At 52.1% G+C, this 20667-nt stretch overlaps 1 protein-coding gene across 1 annotated transcript; it reads right to left on the bottom strand.

The window, feature by feature from the left end:
- Window positions 1-3012: 3012 nt before the first annotated feature.
- LOC140407569 (cap-specific mRNA (nucleoside-2'-O-)-methyltransferase 1-like) lies at window positions 3013-20241 on the bottom strand. The gene is made up of 3 exons (XM_072494951.1): window positions 20162-20241; window positions 14856-14968; window positions 3013-3170 (listed from the first exon to the last, which is right to left on the bottom strand). The coding sequence occupies exons 1-3, from the start codon at window positions 20179-20181 to the stop codon at window positions 3058-3060; spliced, it is 246 nt and encodes an 81-aa protein (XP_072351052.1). The 5' UTR covers window positions 20182-20241; the 3' UTR covers window positions 3013-3057.
- Between the last annotated feature and the right edge of the window lie 426 nt (window positions 20242-20667).

Here is a 20667-nt window from a genome sequence, read left to right as displayed (position 1 = left end):
TTGCAGAAGGTTAAAGCTCACGGGATCCAGGGTGAGGTTGCCAATTGGATTCAAAATTGGCTGGACGACAGAAGGCAGAGGGTGGTTGTAGAGGGTTGTTTTTCAAACTGGAGGCCTGTGACCAGTGGTGTGCCTCAGGGATCGGTGCTGGGTCCACTGTTATTTGTGATTTATATTAATGATTTGGATGAGAATTTAGGAGGCATGGTTAGTAAGTTTGCAGATGACACCAAGATTGGTGGCATAGTGGATAGTGAAGAAGGTTATCTAGGATTGCAACGGGATCTTGATCAATTAGGCCAGTGGGCCGACGAATGGCAGATGGAGTTTAATTTAGATAAATGTGAGGTGATGCATTTTGGCAGATCGAATCAGGCCAGGACCTACTCAGTTAATGGTATGGCGTTGGGGAGAGTTATAGAACAAAGAGATCTAGGAGTACAGGTTCATAGCTCCTTGAAGGTGGAGTCGCAGGTGGACAGGGTGGTGAAGAAGGCATTCGGCATGCTTGGTTTCATTGGTCAGAACATGGAATATAGGAGTTGGGACGTCTTGTTGAAGTTGTACAGGACATTGGTACGGCCACACTTGGAATACTGTGTGCAGTTCTGGTCACCCTATTATAGAAAGGATATTATTAAACTAGAAAGAGTGCAGAAAAGATTTACTAGGATGTTGCCGGGACTTGATGGTTTGAGTTATAAGGAGAGGCTGGATAGACTGGGACTTTTTTCCCTGGAGCGTAGGAGGCTTAGGTCGGGCAGTATGGTCGGCACGGGCTTGGAGGGCCGAAGGGCCTGTTCCTGTGCTGTACATTTCTTTGTTCTTTGTTTGTTTTGTTCTTTGTTATAGAGGTCTATAAAATAATGAGGGGCATAGATAAGGTAGATAGTCAACATCTTTTCCCAAAGGTAGGGGAGTCTAAAACTAGAGGGCATAGGTTTAAGGTGAGAGGGGAGAGATTCAGAAGGGCCCAGAGGGGCAATTTCTTCACTCAGAGGGTAGTGAGTGTCTGGAATGGGCTGCCAGAGGTAGTAGTAGAAGCGGGTACAATTGTGTCTTTCAAAAAGCATTTAGATGGTTACATGGGTAAGATGGGTATAGAGGGTTATGGGCCAAGTGCGGGCAACTGGGACTAGCTTAATGGTAAAAAACTGGGCGGCATGGACTGGTTGGGCCGAAGGGCCTGTTTCCATGCTGTAAACTTCTATGATTCTATGATCAACTCCACCCCCCCACACACACCCAGCATCACCCCCACCCCCAGCATCACCCCACCCCCAAAACACCCGCACCACTCTCACGCCCAACATCACCCCTACAGCCAGAATCACCCCCTCACCCCAGCATCACCCCCACCCCCAAAACACCCAGCATCACCCCCCCACCCCGAAAACACCCCCACTGACCAGCAACACCCTCATCACCAAAACACCCCCACACCCCCCAGCATCACCCCAACCCCCTGCATCATCCCCACCCCCAATACACGCACACACCCCACACCCAGCATCACCCCCACCCCCATAACACCTACACAGCCCTCCCCCCAGCATCACACCCACCCAAAAAACACCCACCCTCACACACCCAGCATCAACCCCACCCCCAGCATCAACCCTCCCCCCTCCCAACCACTCTCCACCACCCACCCACCCTGCCCCAGTGCCCACTCTCCACCCACCCTGCCCCAGTGCCCACTCTCTCCACCCACCCTGCCCCAGTGCCCACTCTCTCCACCCACCCTGCCCCAGTGCCCACTCTCTCCACCACCCACCCATGCTGCCCCAGTGCCCACTCTCTCCACCCAGCCTGCCCCAGTGCCCACTCTCTCCACCCACCCACCCTGCCCCAGTGCCCCCTCTCTCCACCCACCCACCCTGCCCCAGCGCCCACTCTCTTCTCCACCCACCCTGCCCCAGCGCCCACTCTCCACCCACCCTGACCCAGCGCCCACTCTCACCACCCACCCTGCCCCAGTGCCCCTTCTCTCCACCCACCCACCCTGCCCCAGCGCCCACTCTCTCCACCCACCCATCCTGCCCCAGTGCCCACTCTCTCCACACACCCACCCTGCCCCAGCGCCCACTCTCTCCACCCACCCACCCTGCCCTAGCGCCCACTCTCTCCACCCACCCACCCTGCTCCAGCGCCCACTCTCTCCACCCACGCTGCCCCAGTGCCCACTCTCTCCACCCACCCTGCCCCAGTGCCCACTCTCTCCACCCACCCTGCCCCAGTGCCCACTGTCTCCACCCACCCACCCTGCCCCAGTGCCCCCTCTCTCCACCCACCCACCCTGCCCCAGTGCCCACTCTCCACCCACCCACCCTGCCCCAGTGCTCACTCTCTCCACCCAACCACCCTGCCCCAGTGCCCACTCTCTCCACCCACCCTGCTCCAGTGCCCACTCTCTCCACCCACCCGGCCCCAATTCCCACCCTCCCTTCCCCAGTGCCAGTCTCTCCACCCACCCTGCCCCAATGCCCACTCTCCACCCACCCTACCCCAGCGCCCACTCTCCACCCACCCACCCTGACCCAGCGCCCACTCTCCACCCACCCTGACCCAGCGCCCACTCTCACACCCACCCTGCCCCAGTGCCCCTTCTCTCCACCCACCCACTCTGCCCCAGTGCCCACTCTCTCCACCCACCCTGCCCCAATGCCCACTCTCCACCCACCCTGCCCCAGCGCCCACTCTCCACCCACCCACCCTGACCCAGCGCCCACTCTCCACCCATCCTGACCCAGCGCCCACTCTCACCACCCACCCTGCCCCAGTGCCCCTTCTCTCCACCCACCCACTCTGCCCCAGTGCCCACTCTCTCCACCCACCCACCCTGCCCCAGTGCCCCCTCTCTCCACCCACCCACCCTGCCCCAGTGCCCACTCTCTTCTCCACCCACACTGCCCCAGTGCCCACTCTCTCCACCCACCCTGCCCCAGCGCCCACTCTCTCCACCCACCCACCCACGCTGCCCCAGTGCCCACTCTCTCCACCCACCCTGCCCCACTGCCCAGTGCTGGGTGAGAGAGGAACGGAATTTGTAGATACTCACTGAAATGGGGTGATAGAATCTGGGGGCAAGTCATACGTTGATTCTTTAGAAAGGGTATTGTGGAAATATTTCCTCTTGGCGTTTCGACTGTAACACATAGTCCAGGGATCTGCGAAGATAGAGACAGCGGGGAAATCAGCAAGGGTCAGTGTGAACACAGTTGGGGGGGGGTCAGTGTGAGCACAGTTGGGGGGGGTCAGTGTGAACACAGTTAGGGGGGGTCAGAGTGAACACAGTTGGGGGGTCAGTGTGAACACAGTTGGGGGGGTCAGTGTGAACACAGTTGGGGGGGGGGTCAGTGTGAACACAGTTGGGGGGGGGGGGTCAGTGTGAACACAGTTAGGGGGGGTCAGTGTGAACACAGTTGGGGGGGGTCAGTGTGAACACAGTTGGGGGGGGTCAGTGTGCACAGTTGGGGGGGTCAGTGTGAACACAGTTGGGGGGGGTCAGTGTGCACAGTTGGGGGAGGGGTCAGTGTGAACACAGTTGGGGGGGTCAGTGTGAACACAGTTGGGGGGGTCAGTGTGAACACAGTTGGGGGGGGGTCAGTGTGAACACAGTTGGGGGGGTCAGTGTGAACACAGTTGGGGGGGGGTAAGTGTGCACAGTTGGGGGGGTCAGTGTGAACACAGTTGGGGGGGGTCAGTGTGCACAGTTGGGGGGGGGTCAGTGTGAACACAGTTGGGGGGTCAGTGTGAACACAGTTGGGGGTGTCAGTGTGAACACAGTTTGGGGGTGTCAGTGTGAACACAGTTGGGGGGGTCAGTGTGAACACAGTTGGGGGGGTCAGTGTGAACACAGTTGGGGGGGGTCAGTGTGAACACAGTTGGGGGGGGGGCAATGTGAACACAGTTGGGGGGGGTCAGTGTGAACACAGTTGGGGGGTCAGTGTGAACACAGTTGGGGGGTCAGTGTGAACACAGTTGGGGGGGTCAGTGTGAACACAGTTGGGGGGGTCAGTGTGAACACAGTTGGGGGGGGTCAGTGTGACCACAGTTGGGGGGGGTCAGTGTGAACACAGTTGGGGGGGGTCAGTGTGAACACAGTTGGGGATGTTCAGTGTGAACACAGTTGGGGGGTCAGTGTGAACACAGTTGGGGGGGGTCAGTGTGAACACAGTTGGGGGGGGTCAGTGTGAACACAGTTGGGGGGGGTCAGTGTGCACAGTTGGGGGGGGTCAGTGTGAACACAGTTGGGGGGTCAGTGTGAACACAGTTGGGGGGGGTCAGTGTGAACACAGTTGGGGATGTTCAGTGTGAACACAGTTGGGGGGGGGGTCAGTGTGAACACAGTTGGGGGGTCAGTGTGAACACAGTTGGGGGGTCAGTGTGAACACAGTTGGGGGGGTCAGTGTGAACACAGTTGGGGGGGGTCAGTGTGACCACAGTTGGGGGGGGTCAGTGTGACCACAGTTGGGGGGTCAGTGTGACCACAGTTGGGGGGTCAGTGTGAACACAGTTGGGGGGGGTCAGTGTGAACACAGTTGGGGGGGGGGGGTCAGTGTGAACACAGTTGGGGGGGGGTCAGTGTGAACACAGTTGGGGGGGGGTCAGTGTGAACACAGTTGGGGGGGTCAGTGTGAACACAGTTGGGAGGGGGTCAGTGTGAACACAGTTGGGGGGGGGTTAGTGTGAACACAGTTGGGGGGATTCAGTGTGAACACAGTTGGGGGGGTCAGTGTGAACACAGTTGGGGGGGTCAGTGTGAACACAGTTGGGGGGGGGTCAGTGTGCACAGTTGGGGGGGGGTCAGTGTGAACACAGTTGGGGGTGTCAGTGTGAACACAGTTGGGGGGTCAGTGTGAACACAGTTGGGGATGTTCAGCGTGAACACAGTTGGGGGGGGGTTCAGTGTGAACACAGTTGGGGGGTTAGTGTGAACACAGTTGGGGGGGGGGTTAGTGTGAACACAGTTGGGGGGTCAGTGTGAACACAGTTGGGGGGTCAGTGTGAACACTGTTGGGGGGGTCAGTGTGCACAGTTGGGGGGGGGGGTTAGTGTGAACACAGTTGGGGGGGGTCAGTGTGAACACAGTTGGGGGGATTCAGTGTGAACACAGTTGGGGGGGTCAGTGTGAACACAGTTGGGGGGGGTCAGTGTGAACACAGTTGGGGGGGTCAGTGTGAACACAGTTGGGGGGTCAGTGTGAACACAGTTGGGGGGGGGGTCAGTGTGCACAGTTGGGGGGGGGTCAGTGTGAACACAGTTGGGGGTGTCAGTGTGAACACAGTTGGGGGGTCAGTGTGAACACAGTTGGGGACGTTCAGTGTGAACACAGTTGGGGGGGGTTCAGTGTGAACACAGTTGGGGGGGGTCAGTGTGAACACAGTTGGGGGGGGTTAGTGTGAACACAGTTGGGGGGATTCAGTGTGAACACAGTTGGGGGGGGTCAGTGTGAACACAGTTGGGGGGTCAGTGTGAACACAGTTGGGGGGTCAGTGTGAACACAGTTGGGGGGGGTCAGTGTGAACACAGTTGGGGGGGGTTCAGTGTGAACACAGTTGGGGGGTCAGTGTGAACACGGTTGGGGGGGGGGTTAGTGTGAACACAGTTGGGGGGGTCAGTGTGAACACAGTTGGGGGGTCAGTGTGAACACTGTTGGGGGGGTCAGTGTGAACACAGTTGGGGGGGGTCAGTGTGAACACAGTTGGGGGGTCAGTGTGAACACAGTTGGGGGGGTTAGTGTGAACACAGTTGGGGGGGTTAGTGTGAACACAGTTGGGGATGTTCAGTGTGAACACAGTTGGGGGGATTCAGTGTGAACACAGTTGGGGGGATTCAGTGTGAACACAGTTGGGGGGGTCAGTGTGAACACAGTTGGGGGGGTCAGTGTGAACACAGTTGGGGGGGTTCAGTGTGAACACAGTTGGGGGGGATCAGTGTGAACACAGTTGGGGGGGTCAGTGTGACCACGGTTGGGGGGGTTAGTGTGAACAATGGGGGATCAGCAGGGGGTTTAATGTTGGGGTTTGAGGGGATTTAATGTTGGAGTTTAAGGGGGTTTAATGTTGGGGTTTGAGGGGATTTAATGTTGGGGTTTGAGGGGATTTAATGTTGGGGTTTGAGGGGCTTTAATGGTGGGGTTTGAGGGGGTTTAATGTTGGGGTTTGAAGGGGTTTAATGTTGGGGTTCAGAGGGTTTAATGATGGGGTTCAGGGGGTTTAATGTTGGGGTTTAGTGGGTTTAATGTTGAGGTTTGAGGGGGTTTCATGTTGGGGTTTGAGGGGATTTAATGTTGGGGTTCAGGGGGTTTAATGTTGGGGTTTGAGGGGGTTTCATGTTGGGGTTTGAAGGGGTTTAATGTTGGGATTTGAGGAGATTTAATGTTGGGGTTTGAGGGGGTTTAATGTTGGGGTTCAGGGGGTTTAATGTTGGGGTTTGAGGGGTTATAATGTTGGGGTTTGAGGGGGTTTAATGCTGGGGGTTGAGGGGGTTTCATGTTGGGGTTTGAGGGGGTTTAATGTTGGGGGTTGAGGGGGTTTAATGTTGGGGTTTGAGGCGGTTAAATGTTGGGGTTTGAGGGGGTTTAATGTTGGGATTTGAGGGGGTTTAATGCTGGGGTTTGAGAGGGTTTAATGTTGGGATTTGAGGGGGTTAACGTTTGGGTTCAGGGGGTTTCATGTTGGGGATACAGGGGTTTAATGTTGGGGTTTGAGGGGGTTTAATGTTGGGGTTCAGGGGGTTTAATTGTGGGGTTCAGGGGGTTTATGTTGGGGTTTGAGGGGGTTTCATGTTGGGGTTCAGGAGGTTTAATGTTGGGGTTTGAGGGGGTTTAATGTTGGAGTTAATGTTGGGGTTTGAGGGGGTTTAATGTTGGGGTTCAGGGGGTTTAATGTTGGGGCTCAGGGGGTTTAATGTTGGGGATTCGAGGTATTAATGTTGGGGTTTGAGGGGATTTAATATTGGGGTTTGATGGAGTTTAATGTTGGGGTTTGAGGGAGTTTAATGTTGGGGTTTGAGGGGGTTTAATGTTGGGGTTCAGGGGGTTTAATGTTGGGGTTCAGGGGGTTTAATGTTGGGGTTTGAGGGGGTTTAATGTTGGGCTTTGAAGGCCTTATGTTGGGGTTTGAGGGGGTTTAATGTTGGGGTTCAGGGGGCTTAATGTTGGGGTTTGAGGGGGTTTACTGTTGGGGTTTGAGGGGGTTTAATGTTGGGTTTGAGGGGGTTTAATGTTGGGGTTCAGGGGGTTTAATGTTGGGGTTTGTGAGCTTTTAATGTTGGGGTTTGAATGTTGGGGTTTGAGGGGGTTTAATGTTGGGGTTTGAGGGGGTATAATGTTGGGGTTTAATGTTGGGGTTCAGGGGGTTTAATGTTGGGGTTCAGGGGGTATAATGTGTTTGAGGGGGTTTAATGTTGGGGTTTGAGGGGTTTAATGTTGGGGTTTGAGGGGGTTTAATGTTGGGGTTTGAGGGGGTTTAATGTTGGGGTTTGAGGGGGTTTAATGTTGGGGTTTGAGGGGGTTTATGTTGGGGTTCAGGGGGTTTAATGTTGGGTTTGAGGGGGTTTAATGTTGGGGTTTGAGGGGGTTTAATGTTGGGGTTTGAGGGGGTTTAATGTTGGGGTTTGAGGGGGTTTAATGTTGGGGTTTGAGTGAGTTTGATGTTGGGGTTTGAGGGGGTTTATGTTGGGCTTTAAGGGGGTTTATGTTGGGGTTTAAGGTTGGGGTTCAGGGGGTTTAATGTTGGCATTTGGGGGGGTTTAATGGTGGGTTTGAGGGGGTTTAATGTTGGGGTTTGAGGGAGTTTGATGTTGGGGTTTGAGGGGATATAATGTTGGGGTTTGAGGGTATTAATGTTGGGGTTTGAGGGGATTAACTGTTGGGGTTTGATGGGGTTTAATATTGGGGTTCAGCGGATTTAATGTTGGGGCTTGAGTGGGTTTAATGTTGGGGTTTGAGGGGGTTTAATGTTGGGGTTTGAGTGGGTTTAATGTTGGGGTTCAGGGGGTTTAATGTTGGGGATCCAAGAGTTTAGTGTTGGGGTTTGAGGGGGTTTAATGTTGGGGTTTGAGGGGGTTTAATGTTGGGGTTTGAGGGGGTTTAATGTTGGGGTTCTGGCGGTTTAATGTTGGGGTTTGAGGGGGTTTAATGTTGGGATTTCAGGGGGTTTAATGTTGGGGTTTGAGTGGGTTTAATATTGGGGTTTGAGGGGGTTTCATGTTGGGGTTTGACGGGGTATAATGTTGGGGTTTGAGGGCTTTTAATGTTGGGGTTTGAAGGGGTATAATGTTCGAGTTTGAGGGGGATTAATGTTGGGGTTTGATGGGGTTTAATTCGGGGTTTGAGGTGTTTAAAGTTGAGGTTTGAGGGAGTTTGATGTTGGGGTTTGAGGGGGTTTAATGTTGGGGTTCAGGGGGTTTAATGTTGGGGTTGAGGGGGGTTTAATGTTGGGTTTCAGGGGGTTTATGTTGGGGTTTGAAGGGGTTTAATCTTGGGGTATGAGGGGGTTTAATGTTGGGGTTTGAGGGGGTTTCTGTTGGGCTTTAAGGGGGTTTATGTTGGGGTTTAATGTTGGGGTTCAGGGGGTTTAATGTTGGGGTTTAAGGGGTTTTAATGTTGGGTTTCAGGGCGTCTAATGTTGGGGTTTGTGAGCGTTTAATGTTGGGGTTTGAGGGAGTTTAATGTTGGGGTTTGAGGGAGTTGAATGTTGGGGTTTGAGGGAGTTTAATTTTGGGGTTTGAGGGAGTTTAATGTTGGGGTTTGAGGGGGTTTAATGTTGGGGTTTGAAGGGGTTTAATGTTGGGGTTCAGGGGGTTTAATGTTGTGTTTGAGGGGGTTTAATGTTGGGGTTTGAGGGGGTTTAATGTTGGGGTTCGAGGGGGTTTAATGTTGGGGTTGGAGGGGGTTTAATGTTGGGGTTCGAGGGGGTTTAATGTTGGGGTTGGAGGGGGTTTAATGTTGGGGTTTTAGGGGGTTTAATGTTGGGGTTTGAGGGGTTTAATGTTTGGGTTCAGGGGGTTTATATTGGGGTGTGAGGGGGTTTAATGTTGGGTTTGAGGGGGTTTAATGTTGGGTTTTAGGGGGTTTAATGTTGGGGTTTGAGGGGGTTTAATGTTGGGGTTTGAGGGGCTTATGTTGGGGTTTGAGGGGGTTTAATGTTGGGGTTCAGGGGGTTTAATGTTGGGGTTTGAGGGGGTTTAATGTTGGGCTTTGAGGGGCTAATGTTGGGGTTTGAGGGGGTTTACTGTTGGGGTTTGAGGGGGTTTAATGTTGGGTTTGAGGGGGTTAAATGTTGGGGTTCAGGGGGTTTAATGTTGGGGTTTGTGAGCGTTTAATGTTGGGGTTTGAATGTTGGGGTTTGAGGGGGTTTAATGTTGGGGTTTGAGGGGGTATAATGTTGGGGTTTAATGTTGGGGTTCAGGGGGTTTAATGTTGGGGTTCAGGGGGTTTAATGTTGGGGTTCAGGGGGTTTAATGTTGGGGTTTGAGTGGTTTAATGTTGGGGTTTGAGGGGGTTCAATGATGGGGTTTGAGGGGGTTTAATGTTGGGGTTTGAGGGGGTTTATGTTGGGGTTCAGGGGGTTCAATATTGGGGTTCAGGGTGTTTTAATGTTGGGGTTCAGCGGATTTAATGTTGGGGCTTGAGTGGGTTTAATGTTGGGGTTTAATGTTGGGGTTCAGGGGGTTTAATGTTGGGGTTTGAGGGGGTTTAATGTTGGGGTTTGAGGGAGTTTGATGTTGGGATTGAGGGGGGTTTAATGTTGGGTTTCAGGGGGTTTATGTTGGGGATTGAGGGAGTTTAATATTGGGGTTTGAGGGGGTTTAATGTTGGGGTTTGAAGGGGTTTAATGTTGGGGTTCAGGGGGTTTAATGTTGGGGTTCAGGGGGTTTAATGTTGCGGTTTGATGGGTTTAATGTTGGGGTTTGAGGGGGTTTAATGTTGGGGTTCGAGGGGGTTTAATGTTGGGGTTGGGGGGGTTTAATGTTGGGGTTGGAAGAGGTTTAATGTTGGGGTTCGAGGGGGTTTAATGTTGGGGTTCAGGGGGTTTATATTGGGGTGTGAGAGGGTTTAATGTTGGGTTTGAGGGGGTTTAATGTTGGGTTTGAGGGGGTTTAATGTTGGGTTTGAGGGGGTTTAATGTTGGGGTTTGAGGGGGTTTAATGTTGGGGTTCAAGGGGATTAATGTTGGGGTTCAGGGGGTTTAATGTTGAGTTTGAGGGGGTTTAATGTTGGGGTTTCAGGGGGTTTAATGTTGGGGTTTGAGGGGGTTTAATGCTGGGGTTCAGGGGGTTTAATGTTGGGGTTTGAGGGGGTTTAATGTTGGGGTTCCGGCGGTTTAATGTTGGGGTTTGAGGGGGTTTAATGATGGGATTTGAGGGCTTTAATGTTGGGGTTTGAAGGGGTATCATGTTGGAGTTTGAGGGGGATCAATGTTGGGGTTTGATGGGGTTTAATTCGGGGTTTGAGGTGGTTTAATGTTGAGGTTTGAGGGAGTTTGATGTTGGGGTTTGAGGGGGTTTAATGTTGGGTCTGAGGGGGTTTAATGTTGGGGTTCAGGGGGTTTCATGTTGGGGTTTGAGGGGGTTTAATGTTGGGGTTTGAGGGAGTTTGATGTTGGGGTTGAGGGGGGTTTAATATTGGGTTTCAGGGGGTTTATGTTGGGGTTTGAAGGGGTTTAATCTTGGGGTATGAGGGGTTTTAATGTTGGGGTTTGAGGGGCTTTATGTTGGTCTTTAAGGGGGTTTATGTTGGGGTTTAATGTTGGGGTTCAGGGGAGTTAATGTTGGGTTTGAGGGGGTTTAATGTTGGGGTTTTAGGGGGTTTAATGTTGGGGTTTGAGGGAGTTTGATGTTGGGGTTTGAGGGGTTTAATGTTTGGGTTCAGGGGGTTTATATTGGGGTGTGAGGGGGTTTAATGTTGGGTTTGAGGGGGTTTAATGTTGGGTTTGAGGGGGTTTAATGTTGGGGTTTGAGGGGGTTTAATGCTGGGGTTGAGGGGGTTTAATGTTGGGGTTTGAGGGGGTTTAATGTTGGGGTTGAGGGGGGTTTAATGTTGGGTTTGAGGGGGTTTATGTTGGGGTTTGAAGGGGTTTAATCTTGGGGTATGAGGGGGTTTGATGTTGGGGTTTGAGGGGGTTTATGTTGGGCTTTAAGGGGGTTTATGTTGGGGTTTGAGGGGGTTTAATGTTGGGTTTTAATGTTGGGGTTTGAGGGGGTTTAATGTTGGGGTTTGAGGGAGTTTGATGTTGGGCTGTGAGGGGATTAACTGTTGGGGGTTGAGGGGGTTTAATGTTAGGGTTTGAAGGGGTTTAACGTTGGGGTTCAGGGGCTTTATGTTGGGGTTTGAAGGGGTTTCATGTTGGGATTCAGGGGGTTTAATGTTGGGGTTCGAGGGGGTTTAATGTTGGGGTTCAGGGGGTTTAATGTTGGGATTTCAGGGGGTTTAATGTTGGGGTTTGATGGGGTTTAATGTTGGGGTTTGAGGGGGTTTAATGTTGTGGTTTGAGGGAGTTTGATGTTGGGCTTTGAGGGGATTAACTGTTGGGGGTTGAGGGGGTGTAATGTTGGGGTTCAGGGGGTGTAATGTTGGGGATTAATGTTGGGGTTTGAGGGATTTTAATGTTGGGGTTTGAGGGCTTTTAATGTTGGGGTTTGAAGGGGTTTAATATTGGGGTTTGAGGGGGCTTAATGTTGGGGTTTGATGGGGTTTAATGATGGGGTTTAATTCGGGGTTTGAGGTGGTTTAATGTTGAGGTTTGAGGGAGTTTGATGTTGGGGTTTGAGAGAGTTTGATGTTGGGGTTTGAGGGGGTTTAATGTTGGGTTTGAGGGGGTTTAATGTTGGGGTTTGAGGGTGTTAAATGTTGGGTTTGAGGTTGTTTAATGTTGGGGTTTGAGGGGGTTTAATGTTAGGGTTTGAAGGGGTTTAACGTTGGGGTTCAGGGGCTTTATGTTGGGGTTTGAAGGGGTTTCATGTTGGGATTCAGGGGGTTTAATGTTGGGGTTTGAGGGGGTTTAATGTTGGGGTTTGAGAAAGTTTAATGTTGGGGTTCGAGGGGGTTTCATGTTGGGATTTCAGGGGGTTTAATGTTGGGGTTTGATGGGGTTTAATGTTGGGGTTTGAGGGGGTTTAATGTTGGGGTTTGAGGGGGTTTGATGTTGGGCTTTGAGGGGATTAACTCTTGGGGGTTGAGGGGGTTTAATGTTGGGGTCCAGGGGGTGTAATGTTGGGGTTTAATGTTGGGGTTTGAGGGATTTTAATGTTGGGGTTTGAGGGCTTTTAATGTTGGGGTTTGAAGGGGTTTAATGTTGGGGTTTGAGGGGGCTTAATGTTGGGGTTTGAGGTGGTTTAATGTTGAGGTTTGAGGGGGTTTAATGTTGGGGTTTGAGGGGGTTAAATGTTGGGTTTGAGGTTGTTTAATGTTGGGGTTTGAGGGGGTTTAATGTTGGGGTTTGAGGGGGTTTAATGTTGGGGTTTGAGGGGGTTTAATGTTGGGGTTCAGGGGGTTTAATGTTGGGTTTCAGGGGGGTTTAATGTTGGGTTTCAGGGGGTTTATGTTGGGGTTTGAGGGGGTTTATCTTGGGGTTTGGAGGGGTTTATGTTGGGCTTTAAGGGGGTTTATGTTGGGGTTTAATGTTGGGGTTCAGGGGGTTTAATGTTGTGGTTTGAGGGGGTTTAATGTTGGGGTTTGAGGGGGTTTAACGTTGGGGTTTGAGGGGTTTTAATGTTGGGTTTGAGGGCGTTTAATGTTGGGGTTTGTGAGCGTTTAATGTTGGGGTTTGAGGGAGTTTAATGTTGGGGTTTGAGGGGCTTATGTTGGGGTTTAATGTTGGGGTTCAGGGGGTTTAATGTTGTGTTTGAGGGGGTTTAATGTTGTGTTTGAGGGGGTTTAATGTTGGGGTTTGGGGGGTTTAATGTTGGGGTTCGGGGTTTTATGCTGGGGTTCAGGGGGTTTATGTTGGGGTTTGATGGGGTTTAATGTTGGGGTTCAGGGGGTTTATGTTGGGGTTCGGGGGTTTATGTTGGGGTTCGGGGGGGTTTATGTTGGGGTTCAGGGGGTTTATGTTGGGGTTCAGGGGGTTTATGTTGGGGTTCAGGGGGTTTATGTTGGGGTTCAGGGGGTTTAATGTTGGGGTTTGAAGGGGTTTAACGTTGGGGTTCAGGGGCTTTATGTTGGGGTTTGAAGGGGTTTCATGTTGGGATTCAGGGGGTTTAATGTTAGGGTTTGAAGGGGTTTAACGTTGGGGTTCAGGGGCTTTATGTTGGGGTTTGAGGGGGTTTAATGTTGGGGTTTGAGGGGGTTTAATGTTGGGATTTCAGGGGGTTTAATGTTGGGGTTTGATGGGGTTTAATGTTGGGGTTTGAGGGGGTTTAATGTTGGGTTTTGAGGGGGTTTAATGTTGGGGTTTGAGGGAGTTTGATGTTGGGCTTTGAGGGGATTAACTCTTGGGGGTTGAGGGGGTTTAATGTTGGGGTTCAGGGGGTGTAATGTTGGGGTTTAATGTTGTGGTTTGAGGGATTTTAATGTTGGGGTTTGAGGGCTTTTAATGTTGGGGTTTGAAGGGGTTTAATGTTGGGGTTTGAGGGGGCTTAATGTTGGGGTTTGATGGGGTTTAATGATGTGGTTTAATTCGGGGTTTGAGGTGGTTTAATGTTGAGGTTTGAGGGGGTTTAATGTTGGGGTTTGAGGGGGTTAAATGTTGGGTTTGAGGGGGTTTAATGTTGGGTTTGAGGGGGTTTAATGTTGGGGTTTGAGGGGGTTTAATGTTGGGGTTTGAGGGGGTTTAATGTTGGGTTTTGAGGGGGTTTAATGTTGGGGTTTGAGGGAGTTTGATGTTGGGCTTTGAGGGGATTAACTCTTGGGGGTTGAGGGGGTTTAATGTTGGGGTTCAGGGGGTGTAATGTTGGGGTTTAATGTTGTGGTTTGAGGGATTTTAATGTTGGGGTTTGAGGGCTTTTAATGTTGGGGTTTGAAGGGGTTTAATGTTGGGGTTCAGGGGGTTTAATGTTGTGGTTTGAGAGGGTTTAATGTTGGGGTTTGAGGGAGTTTTATGTTGGGGTTGAGGGGGGTTTAATGTTGGGTTTCAGGGGGGTTTAATGTTGGGTTTCAGGGGGTTTATGTTGGGGTTTGAGGGGGTTTATCTTGGGGTTCAGGGGGTTTAATGTTGGGGTTTGAGGGGGTTTAATGTTGGGGTTTGAAGGAGTTTATGTTGGGCTTTAAGGGGGTTTATGTTGGGGTTTAATGTTGGGGTTTAATGTTGGGGTTCAGGGGGTTTAATGTTGGAGTTTGAGGGGGTTTAATGTTGGGGTTTGAGGGGGTTTAATGTTGGGGTTTGAGGGGTTTTAGTGTTGGGTTTGAGGGCGTTTAATGTTGGGGTTTGTGAGCGTTTAATGTTGGGGGTTGAGGGAGTTTAATGTTGGGGTTTGAGGGGCTTATGTTGGGGTTTGAGGGGGTTTAATGTTGGGGTTCAGGGGGTTTAATGTTGGGGTTCGGGGGTTTATGCTGGGGTTTGAGGAGGTTTAATGTTGGGGTTCAGGGGGGTAATGTTGGGGTTCAGGGGGTTTATGTTGGGGTTTGATGGGGTTTAATGTTGGGGTTCAGGGGGTTTATGTTGGGGTTCAGGGGGTTTATGTTGGGGTTCAGGGGGTTTATGTTGGGGTTCAGGGGGTTTATGTTGGGGTTCAGGGGGTTTATGTTGGGGTTCAGGGGGTTTATGTTGGGGGTTCAGGGGGTTTATGTTGGGTTTTAATCTTGGTGTACGGTGTGAGTGTGAGGCTCTGGTGAAACCAGAAGGTTGATTTTCCTAATCTCTCACGAACAGCAAGCCAGAATATTATGGGATGGAATATTGGCTTACCGTTCACAGTTTTAATGATGTGCAGGCCAGTGGGCAGAAAGTGTCGATCATCTCGGCCGGTGTAGGACAGTCGGGGCATTCCACTCGAACCCTTTGTAATCTTCATCTCTAACCTGCAAACATGAAGCTTGCAGTCACAAACTCTGGACAGCCCCTTTGGGAAGCCCCCCGTAGAGGTGAAAAGCTCGGATCCTGCAGCGAGTAACTCCTGCTGACCCCCCACCCAAAGCCACCGACAAGGCCCAAGTCAGGAGTGTGGTGGGATACTCTCCACTTGAGTGCAGCTCCAACACTCGAGAAGCTCGACACCCGGGGCAGCACGGTGGCACAGTGGTTAGCAGTGCTGCCTCACGGCGCTGAGGTCCCGGGTTCGATCCCGGCCCTCGGTCACTGTCCGTGTGGAGTTTGCACATTCTCCCCGTGTCTGCGTGGGTCTCACCCCCACAACCCAAAGATGTGCAGGGTAGGTGGATTGGCCACGCTGAATTGCCCCTTAATTGAAAAAGAGAATAATTGGGTACTCGATGGGCAATAAATGCTGGTCTGACCAGCAACACCCACATCCCATAAATGAATCACAGAATCTCACAGTGCCGAAGAGGCCGTTCGGCCCATCGAGTCTGCACTGTCCCATGAGAGGCCCTGACCTGTCTACCTAACCCCACTTGCCAGCACTTGTCCCGTAGCTTGGAATGTTCTGACGGGCCAAGTGCTGACCCGGGTACTTGTTAAAGGCCTCTACCCCCCCTCCCAGGCAGCGCGTTCCAGACCCTCAGCTCCCTCTGGGTAACAAAGGTTTACCCTCAAATCCCCCCCCCACAAACCTCCTGCCCGTGAACTTGTGTCCCCCTCGTAACCGACCCTTCAACTAAAGGGACACCTATCCACCCTCTCCATGCCCCTCATAATCTTGTCCACCTCGATCAGATCGCCCCTCAGTCTTCTCTGCTCCAGCGAAAACAACCCAAGCCCCAACCTCTCTTCATAACTGAAATGTTCGGTCCCAGGCACCATCCTGGTGAATCTCCTCTGCACCCCCTCCAGTACAGTCACATCCTTCCTATAATGTGGTGACCAGAACTGCACACAAGCACACACACTGACTCTCACTGGGGTACAGTTCCACACACACGGACTCACACTGGGATACAGTTCCACACACACTGACTCTCACTGGGGTACAGTTCCACACACACTGACTCTCACTGGGATACAGTTCCACACACACTGACTCTCACTGGGATACAGTTCCACACACACTGACTCTCACTGGGATACAGTTCCACACACACTGACTCTCACTGGGATACAGTTCCACACACACTGACTCTCACTGGGATACTGTTCCACACACACTGACTCTCACTGGGATACAGTTCCACACACACCGACTCTCACTGGGGTACGGGTTCCACACACACTGACTCTCACTGGGATACAGTTCCACACACACTGACTCTCACTGGGGTACAGTTTCACACACACTGACTCTCACTGGGATACAGTTCCACACACACTGACTCTCACTGGGATACAGTTCCACACACACTGACTCTCACTGAGATACAGTTCCACACACACTGACTCTCACTGGGATACAGTTCCACACACACTGACTCTCACTGGGATACAGTTCCCCACACACTGACTCTCACTGCGAGACATTTCCACACACACTGACTCTCACTGGGATACAGTTCCACACACACTGACTCTCACTGGGATACAGTTCCACACACACTCACTCTCACTGGGATACAGTTCCACACACACGGACTCTCACTGGGATACAGTTCCACACACACTGACTCTCACTGCGAGACAGTTCCACACACACTGACTCTCACTGGGGTACAGTTCCACACACACTGACTCTCACTGGGATACAGTTCCACACACACTGACTCTCACTGGGATACAGTTCCACACACACTGACTCTCACTGGGATACAGTTCCACACACACTGACTCTCACTGGGGTACAGTTCCACACACCCTGACACTCACTGGGATACAGTTCCACACACACTGACTCTCACTGGGATACAGTTCCACACACACTGACTCTCACTGGGATACAGATCCACACACACTGACTCTCACTGAGATACAGTTCCACACACACTGACTCTCACTGGGATACAGTTCCACACACACTGACTCTCACTGGGATACAGATCCACACACACTGACACTCACTGGGATACAGTTCCACACACACTGACTCTCACTGGGGTACAGTTCCACACACTAACTCTCACTGGGGTACGGGTCCCACACACACTGACTCTCACTGGGATACAGTTCCACACACACTCACTCTCACTGGGATACAGTTCCACACACACTGACTCTCACTGCGAGACAGTTCCACACACACTGACTCTCACTGGGGTACAGTTCCACACACCCTGACACTCACTGGGATACAGTTCCACACACACTGACTCTCACTGGGATACAGTTCCACACACACTGACTCTCACTGAGATACAGTTCCACACACACTGACTCTCACTGGGATACAGTTCCACACACACTGACTCTCACTGGGATACAGATCCACACACACTGACACTCACTGGGATACAGTTCCACACACACTGACTCTCACTGGGGTACAGTTCCACACACTAACTCTCACTGGGGTACGGGTCCCACACACACTGACTCTCACTGGGTTACAGTTCCACACACACTGACTCTCACTGGGTTACAGTTCCACACACACTGACTCTCACTGGGTTACAGTTCCACACACACTGACTCTCACTGGGTTACAGTTCCACACACACTGACTCTCACTGGGGTACAGTTCCACACGCACTGACTCTCACTGGGATACAGTTCCACACACACTGACTCTCACTGGGATACAGTTCCACACACTGACTCTCACTGGGATACAGTTCCACACACACTAACTCTCACTGGGATACAGTTCCACACACACTGACTCTCACTGGGGTACAGTTCCACACACTAACTCTCACTGGGGTACGGGTCCCACACACACTGACTCTCACTGGGTTACAGTTCCACACACACTGACTCTCACTGGGTTACAGTTCCACACACACTGACTCTCACTGGGTTACAGTTCCACACACACTGACTCTCACTGGGTTACAATTCCACACACACTGACTCTCACTGGGATACAGTTCCACACACACTGACTCTCACTGGGTTACAATTCCACACACACTGACTCTCACTGGGATACAGTTCCACACACACTGACTCTCACCGAGATACAGTTCCACACACACTGACTCTCACTGGGATACAGTTCCACACGCACTGACTCTCACTGGGATACAGTTCCACACACACTAACTCTCACTGGGATACAGTTCCACACACACTGACTCTCACTGGGATACAGTTCCACACACACTGACTCTCACTGGGATACAGTTCCACACGCACTGACTCTCACTGGGATACAGTTCCACACGCACTGACTCTCACTGGGATACAGTTCCACACACACTGACTCTCACTGGGATACAGTTCCACACACTCTCTCTCACTGGGTTACAGTTCCACACACACTGACTCTCACCGAGATACTGTTCCACACACACTGACTCTCACTGGGATACAGTTCCACACACACTGACTCTCACTGGGATACAGTTCCACACACACTGACTCTCACTGGGATACAGTTCCACACACACTGACTCTCACTGGGATACAATTCCACACACTGACTCTCACTGGGATACAGTCCCACACACACTGACTCTCACTGGGGTACAGTTCCACACACACTGACTCTCACTGGGATACAGTTCCACACACACTGACTCTCACTGGGATACAGTTCCACACACACTGACTCTCACTGGGATACAGTTCTACACACACTGACTCTCACTGGGATACAGTTCCACACACACTGACTCTCACTGGGATACAGTTCCACACACACTGACTCTCACTGAGATACAGTTCCACACACACTGACTCTCACTGGGATACAGTTCCACACACACTGACTCTCACTGGGATACAGATCCACACACACTGACACTCACTGGGATACAGTTCCACACACACTGACTCTCACTGGGGTACAGTTCCACACACTAACTCTCACTGGGGTACGGGTCCCACACACACTGACTCTCACTGGGTTACAGTTCCACACACACTGACTCTCACTGGGTTACAGTTCCACACACACTGACTCTCACTGGGTTACAGTTCCACACACACTGACTCTCACTGGGGTACAGTTCCACACGCACTGACTCTCACTGGGATACAGTTCCACACACACTGACTCTCACTGGGATACAGTTCCACACACTGACTCTCACTGGGATACAGTTCCACACACACTAACTCTCACTGGGATACAGTTCCACACACACTGACTCTCACTGGGGTACAGTTCCACACACTAACTCTCACTGGGGTACGGGTCCCACACACACTGACTCTCACTGGGTTACAGTTCCACACACACTGACTCTCACTGGGTTACAGTTCCACACACACTGACTCTCACTGAGATACAGTTCCACACACACTGACTCTCACTGGGTTACAGTTCCACACACACTGACTCTCACTGGGGTACAGTTCCACAAGCACTGACTCTCACTGGGTTACAATTCCACACACACTGACTCTCACTGGGATACAGTTCCACACGCACTGACTCTCACTGGGATACAGTTCCACACACACTGACTCTCACTGGGATACAGTTCCACACACACTGACTCTCACTGGGATACAGTTCCACACACACTGACTCTCACTGGGGTACGGGTCCCACACACACTGACTCTCACTGGGATACAGTTCCACACACTCTCTCTCACTGGGTTACAGTTCCACACACACTGACTCTCACCGAGATACTGTTCCACACACACTGACTCTCACTGGGATACAGTTCCACACACACTGACTCTCACTGGGATACAGTTCCACACACACTGACTCTCACTGGGATACAGTTCCACACACACTGACTCTCACTGGGATACAGTTCCACACACTGACTCTCACTGGGATACAGTCCCACACACACTGACTCTCACTGGGGTACAGTTCCACACACACTGACTCTCACTGGGATACAGTTCCACACACACTGACTCTCACTGGGATACAGTTCCACACACACTGACTCTCACTGGGATACAGTTCCACACACACTGACTCTCACTGGGATACAGTTCCACACACACTGACTCTCACTGGGATACAGTTCCACACACACTGACTCTCACTGGGATACAGTTCCCCACACACTGGTGATTTCAGCTCATAATTGGTCTTACCGGACAAATATCCTCTCCATCTCTTCGAGCCGATAAACCTCCTTCACGCTGGAGACAAGACAGTGAAGTGAGTAATCAGTATTGAAGACTGAGGAGGGAAGGGGGACAGCGAGGAGGGGGAATAGTGAGACTGCGAGGAAGGTGAAGAGGAAACGGAACAGGGAGCGGGTAACCGTCGGCAGAGCATGAGGGGAGCGCGGGGCAGGAGAGAGGGGGGGAGGTGAGAGCGGGAGGTGGGGCGTGAGGGGGAGCGACAGGTAGGGGGAGTCGAGGGGGGGGAGGGGGAGTCGAGGGGGGGGAGGGGGAGTCGAGAGGGAGGGTGGGGGGGGGAGTCGAGAGGGAGGGTGGGGGGGGGGGGGGGGAGTCGAGAGGGAGGGTGGGGCGAGAGGGAGGGGGGAGGGAGGCAGGGGAGACGGGAGGTGTGAGAGGGAGTGGGGTATGAGGGGGATGGGGGAGTGGGGGGGGTGGGGGGGAGGGGGGAGTGAGGGTCAGGGGTGAGTGGGGGA

This window comes from Scyliorhinus torazame, unplaced genomic scaffold, assembly GCF_047496885.1.
Source record: "Scyliorhinus torazame isolate Kashiwa2021f unplaced genomic scaffold, sScyTor2.1 scaffold_1604, whole genome shotgun sequence".
In the NCBI taxonomy this organism is placed as follows: domain Eukaryota; kingdom Metazoa; phylum Chordata; class Chondrichthyes; order Carcharhiniformes; family Scyliorhinidae; genus Scyliorhinus; species Scyliorhinus torazame.
Note: the sequence above shows the minus strand (reverse complement) of the source record. Positions and strands in the feature narration are given on the sequence as shown.